The sequence below is a fragment of the Lycium ferocissimum genome, chromosome 1 (genome assembly GCF_029784015.1).
Source record: "Lycium ferocissimum isolate CSIRO_LF1 chromosome 1, AGI_CSIRO_Lferr_CH_V1, whole genome shotgun sequence".
Classification (NCBI taxonomy): Eukaryota; Viridiplantae; Streptophyta; class Magnoliopsida; order Solanales; family Solanaceae; genus Lycium; species Lycium ferocissimum.
Genome location: NC_081342.1, coordinates 19,106,662 through 19,113,590, shown reverse-complemented (window position 1 = coordinate 19,113,590; position 6,929 = coordinate 19,106,662). Strand labels below are relative to the sequence as shown.

The 6,929-nt window shown below is 36.4% G+C and overlaps 1 protein-coding gene across 1 annotated transcript; it reads right to left on the bottom strand.

The window, feature by feature from the left end:
• Positions 1-835: 835 nt before the first annotated feature.
• LOC132051458 (probable histone H2A variant 1) lies at positions 836-5,538 on the bottom strand. The gene is made up of 3 exons (XM_059442532.1): positions 5,381-5,538; positions 4,520-4,642; positions 836-1,326 (listed from the first exon to the last, which is right to left on the bottom strand). The coding sequence occupies exons 2-3, from the start codon at positions 4,640-4,642 to the stop codon at positions 1,030-1,032; spliced, it is 420 nt and encodes a 139-aa protein (XP_059298515.1). The 5' UTR covers positions 5,381-5,538; the 3' UTR covers positions 836-1,029.
• Between the last annotated feature and the right edge of the window lie 1,391 nt (positions 5,539-6,929).

Genomic DNA, 6,929 nt, shown 5'->3' with positions numbered 1-6,929 from the left:
ATGCAATTTATCACTGAACATAAAGTTTCTTATGTAGAAGAAGAAAAGGGGATTTGAAAGAGAAGAGAGATGACGTAGCAAAATTTCACTACTAATTCACAGATTTAAGCCCACCACTGTATCAATCTGAACTCTAGAACAGTTGTTCCTATTCCTTTCAAATACCAATCTGTTAGCCCCAAAGGTTTGATATGCAAGTTGGGTCGGTTTTGCTGGATGGGTCGGGTTTTAGTTTGACCGGATTTAATTTGTGAGCAATAAATATCCATGTAGGCAACACGTAGGCGCATAAAGGTGGAGACAAGAAAACTAACGGTTCAAGAATAAATATGACCCTAAAGTTAGATGAAAAGAATAAATATATTAACAAAGTATAACGAAAAACAAAATATAGCTGTTTTTTAAAGTACAAGGGCAAATATGACCCTTTTCCGATTGCTTATTTTACGTAGGTGGTGGTATAAAGCATACAATGATTGATGTGTAATTTTTTACGTAGGAGGTGGTATAAAGCATACAATGGTTGATGTGTAAATTATGCAAGGATTACCTATACCAAGAAAGAAAATAGTAACCAAACAAAAACATAAACAATGTACAATTATTTACCATGAGTATTAAAGTGCCTTCAAAATCCTTTCTTGCCCAGACCAAACCATAAGTTGATGCCATAATATTGATTTAAAAGAAGCCCTTTCCTGGTCAAATCCATCAGTCACCCCACTTTGTCGTGTGTGCCTTAAGTGCATACACTAGTCCTAATTAAAGTAGGATGAGCATCTACAACAGCAGGTTCAATGACATACATATATCTAAATACCAACAAACAACAGCACGATATAAATGTCAAATTAACATTTCCATTGTCCACTACATCCTACAAGTTTTACTTCATCAAACATGACTGATAAGCTGAAATTGTTCCTAAACCAAAATACAAGACTACCAATATCAAGCCAGATAACACAGAAAAGACACTAACACAAACTGTCATTAAGTCAAGACATAACAAAGTTAAAGGGGGGGATTTCACTCCTTGGTGGTTTTGTTTATGAGTGATTTGTGAATGTGAGGGATGACACCACCACCAGCAATGGTCCCTTTAATAAGGGTGTCAAGTTCCTCATCTCCACGAATGGCAAGCTGCAAGTGCCTGGGTGTGATCCTCTTCACTTTAAGATCCTTGCTTGCATTACCAGCCAGTTCAAGAACCTCTGCTGTCAGGTATTCCAGTATTGCTGCAGAGTATACAGCTGCTGTGGCTCCAACCCTTCCATGAGCTGCGGTTCTGGACTTGAGTTGACGGTGAATTCTACCCACTGGAAACTATAATCCCACAAACATGTCAATGAAAATCATATCAGGCAGTGTACAACATTTCTTGGAAAAAAATATACAACTCATAATATCACCCTTAATCATAAAGGATTCTTTTCCATTTTCTAAATGCATTAACAAAAATGTCCTAGTTAGAAACTGATCACAGGATGACATACAAATCATACCCTTATCAGCAAGATCTCAGTAGATTAAGAGAGCATCACATTTAGTCATTATCATCGAGGGAAAATACATATTTTGTACTTGTTCCAAGAACACACTTAAACTTTGTTAGTGTGCCCTTACCCCCTTAATCTTGCCTAAAATGTACCCATTACCCCCCTAAGGTCACATGGCAGAAAAAGTTTTTTTCATTTTCCAAGGGCAAGTGTCATCTTTTAACAGGACAATACATGACTAATTACACATCATTCCTTTTTATGGGCCCTCTTTTCTTGTGACCCTTTTTTCCCTCTTTTTATTCTTCTCCTCAACCCTCTCTCTCTCTTTTTCCAGACATCATAGCCGGTGCCACCATGTCACCAGCTCCACCTCCCTCGCCTCCTACTCCACCCCATTACTTTCATCCCACCAGAACCTACAACGATTTCTATTCTGCAATTACCACACCACCACCACCTCAAATAATGCAACCAAACCACAACTCAGCAGCCATTACCCACTCTCAAGCTTGCTTTCTCTTTTAGATCTGGAGACCAAGTAGAAAGAACTCACTACGTCCGGACAGCAAAGGGAGCACCAATTGTCGCACCAATGTGAAACTTGTAGCACTATGTTGCTTGGACAAATCAAAAAACCCACTTGGTTCATGTCGGATCCTCCAAAAGTAGTGCATTTTTGGAGGACCCAACCTGGCTGCGGCAGCATTTTTGGAAAGTCCGAGCAACATAGGCGTTATGTAATATAGGTGTGAATACATCATCCAACTCAAGTGTTCTTGGGGGTGTTCAACTGCAAAATGAAGTTGTCTGGGAGAGTTAAGAGAGAATATCTGGGGAGTGCAGGAACATTAATAATGAATGAACCTTAGTGAATGAGGAAGAAACCCAAGACTTTCCTGGATGGACGTATTTGAGCTTTGTTATGTAGTTCCACAATACTAATTGAGAACGGATAAGATGCATCAATGAGCTATTCTTGGAATTGAATTGTTTGTTGGTGGATCGAAACCTATGGTGGCACCTGAAGGTTAATAATAAGAGGGTGTTTGAATTGGCTTAAAGCAGCTTTTTCAGCACATTTTAGCTTGTTGGAGTGTTTGGTAAATTTAAAAACACCCTTTAAGCTATGTGCTTTTAAGCCAAAATAAGCAAAAAGCAATAAGTTGGGCAACCCCAGCTTTTTGCTTTTTGGCTTAAAAGCTGTTTTTTTAAGCCAACCCAAACACCCTCTAAGAATATTTTATACAAGAAAAACTTGAACCGGTGAGTCAAGGGCCCAGATTTAATTGATTATGTTGTTGAACTGGAATTGACAGGAACCAATCAGACTGTAGAAACCAAACTGTAACAGAGATTATTTAGTTAGTTAAAGGTGAAGTCAGAAAAGCAATGTGGTCCGGTGGTTCAAATTTCCATTATTTCTAGTGTGCACAAGTGAGAAAGAAGATGAGAACACAAAAAAATCATAGAATTTCTTCAAGGATTTTCTGAGGTGGAAGCCGACACGGAGTGTATGCACTTCACCGCTCAGCTTATAACTGGTTCTAGGACAGACGAAGAGGTACTAGGCCGCCCATAAAATTTAGGTGTGTTACTATGCAAGTGACTTTTCTACACAGATATCAAGATCCTATTACAGTATGTTCATTATATATTACATGCATTTAAAAGATGAACTTCATTCCAAAAAACTAAAGAGATTTTGTCCATATATCAACAACGTAATTTACACCTTCAAAGGTGTTTCTTAGCCTTATGTAGCAATTGAGACACAAGTAAATTACACTGCAAAAGACAGCTAAGCATACTGGAATATCACATGATCTTGTCTATACAGTTTGTACAAGACACAATTAGGGGTGTTCATGATCCGGTTTGACTCAATTTTTGGTTAAAAACCAAATCAAATCAATTAAGTCGGTTTTTTTTAATATTCAAACCAAACCAAACCAAACCATTATAGTATAAATTCTATCGGTTTTGATTTTTTCAGATTTTACGAATGTATTAATTTTTACGAATGTATTGATACAAAGAACTTTTGAATTAAATGGTAACTAAATACAGCTTTGACCGTGATCCATTCAAATCTAAGAATCTTCTTAATTAATTCATTAACTTTATTTAGGTATAGGCCTATGGCTATAGGTATAGGAATTACAAAAACATAACATCTACTTTTCATTATTTTAGTTACCTCCCTACATATAGCCTTTTCCTAATACGTAGCCCTCCGGAATTTTTGTTACCTAGACTCATCGTGTTTATGAAACATTGAATAGAAAGCACAGAAGTTAGAACAGAAAATGATAAACAAAAAGACAAAGTCATCTACCAATTCTTTTTAAATTCCAATTGCCATTTTCTTCCCTTTAATTTGTTACGGATAAAATGCTAGCTTATTAGTAGTAATTCAAATGGCATGTAAATGAGGGAACCATAAAACTGGATAAAGGGGAAAAAAATTATTTTACCTTTAGCAAATTTCTTTTTATTTTACCTTAAACTTAAATGGGCTACACTTTTCTTTCTAATTATTTGAATTTGTATTGGACTTGGAATGAGCCAAAATTTTGAAGATACACACACACAAACAGATATATATATATATATATATATATATATGTGTGTGTGTGTGTGTGTGTGTGTGTGTGTGTGTGTGGTTCAGTTTTGGTTCGGTTTTTTTTTTGGTTTAATACCAAACCAAACCAAATCAAGTCAAACCAAGCTGGTCTTTGGTTTATTAAGTTGGTTTGACTCAATTTACAGGTTCGGATCGGTTTTTCAATCTCATTTGAACACCCCTAGACACAATTACACGTATGTAATGAATGGACAGCTAATAATCATTGACTTGGCATATTATATTCTCAAAGTCAACTTAGAAACAACAAGAAATACATACACAAAAACATAATGAAACAGAACAAGCAACCACAGTATGAAAAAGAAAAGCAATTTTCAACTGGCTTTAACTTCAAATCTAAATCTTTAGGGTAAAAGGTAAATCAAATTACCTGAAGACCTGCTCGAGATGACCGAGAAACCGGCCTTTTCTTGTCTTTCTCCTTGTTGGCTGCTGCTGCTGCCGCCGCTGTTGTCTTTCCTGCTAGCAATCCCTTACCACCTTTCCCCGCCATCTTCTATACATCATTAATTCACATTAAACAAAAACGAAAAAAGAAAGAAACGGCAAAAGGGTCAGTATTATTTTTATTTTTTGATAAGCAAAGATTTTTATTTTATGAGACATTTTCAAAAATATATTGCTTTTGAACCCACTATAAAATTTTATACAACATTATACCTGGGGGGAAAGCATCATACATAATATATCAACCTTGTATAAAATCTACAATAGTGTATAAAAGGTGTCTATACGCAATTATGTTGAAAAACGGGTGTTCATACGCAATTATGTTGAAAAACGGTCACAAAGTATGGGCTAGGTGGCGTAAATATTTTCCAAAATAGACATACAGCTTTATTTTCCCTTCATTAAAATGGTACCAAGATGGTAACAGAGAAAATTACAAGACCAACCTAAAGGAAGAAGTAAAGATCTGAGTTTTTTCCCTAAAAATAAACAAATAAATACAGATCTTTACCAATTCTAACAAATTCCAACACAGAAAAAAAGGATTTTACGAACAATTCAAAAGGGGAGACCCCGAAATAACAAAAACTGTAAGATAAAAGGGAAACCTTTTAAAGTTGCAACAAACGAACAAAGAATTACTAAAGATTTAAGATAAACAAGAAAGAAACCCAAAGAAAAAAATTAGGGTTTTTTACTTTTTTAGCCAAATCTCTTACCCTACAAGCAAATTACAACTGAATAGCCAATTGAAAGAGAGGAGAGAAGAAAGAAAGCGTACCAGTTAACGTTTGGGCTAAGCAAAGAGAGAGAGAGCGCAAAGGATAATTGAGAAGAAGATAAAGAAAGAGAGAGAGTGGTCAGATCTGTAATGTTGTGTTTACTTTTACTGCCACATTTATTTGCAATTTTGGCTTTGTTTTGAATGGTACTTTCAGTTTGCCGCCTACACTTTTCCTTTTGGGTGGGAATTCCCAAAATTTTGGACTCTTTCCCTCCTCTTTACCTGCTCTTTTCTTTTGGCCCAACCCAAACCTTCTGGAATATAATCCAATTTCTAGCCCAAGCCCGCAGAGTCCCATATCAAGGGCCTGATATTAAAAGGGTTATTTGCACTTTGGCTCCTATTTTGTGATTTTTTGGGAAATTTGCAGGATTAGCCTTCGCTGGGGATGGTCTTTAATTTTTGGCCCAAAAATCAGTGGTCTTTAATTTCTGTCCTTCAATAAAAGCCCCTTGGTTCCGGGTTCTAACCCCCGTTTAGTTAAAAATTTAAAAAAAAAAAAAAATCGCAAGGTATAAGTTGGGATTCACAGGATTTATGCCTGTTTCAAACTCTGCCTTAAGGCGCCAAAAAAAAAAAAAAAAAACTGCTAGAATTTTGCAAACTTCTGCCTTAAGGCCTAACTTTGCCCAAAGTTATGCGCTGAGTAGGATTTCTCATTTTTTTAATTTTGGATAAAAGTTTGCCTTAAGGCATAAGTTGGGGTTCGACTTATGCCTTGTGAATTTTTTTTTTTTATTTTTTACTAAGCCTGGGTTCGAACCTAGACATCTGGGTGTTCAGCGAAGGGCAAATATTAAAGACCATCAATCTGAGGGGCAAAAATTAAAGACCACCCCAAAAGAAGGTCAATCCGCACAAAATCGAACTTATGCCTAGCAGGGCATATGTTCTTTATTATGAAGCGGAAATATAAATTTATGCCCCATGAGAAAATTGTTTGCGATGAGGAACAAAAATGTTTTTTTTGTGCGGATTGCCCTTCGAAGGCACTGATCTTTAATTTTTGGCCCTCAAATTGGTGGTCTTTAATTTTTGTCCTTCGCCTAATCTCTCAAAGTTACGGTTGAATCAACGAAAAAAAAAAAAAAGAATTTTGCAAGGTAGAGGTTTGGATTCTCAAAACTCTGTCTTAGGTAAAGTTTTGCATTCAAAACTCTGCCTGAGGCCTAACTTTGGCCCGAATAGGCCTAACTTCATTTTTTTGCGCGGAGTGCCCTTCTTTTGGGGTGGTCTTTAAATTTTGCCCCTCATATTTGAAATGTTTAAATTTTGCCCTTGGTAACACCATAGGTCTGGTTCGAACCCACGCGTGATCGAAATTTTAAAAAAAAATTAAACGCAAAGCTTTTTAAATTTCGCTATCGCCAACGACAGCACACTTGTTAAGGAATTACACATTTTATGCGGACCCACTCACCTTATGGGCGGTACTTGGCATAAGTATGCAGGTCCGCATAACTTTGATAATTCCTTCACAAAGTTATGCGATGAGGCATACACAATAAGGGCAAACTTTTAGCAATGACCTATGATAACTACAAGG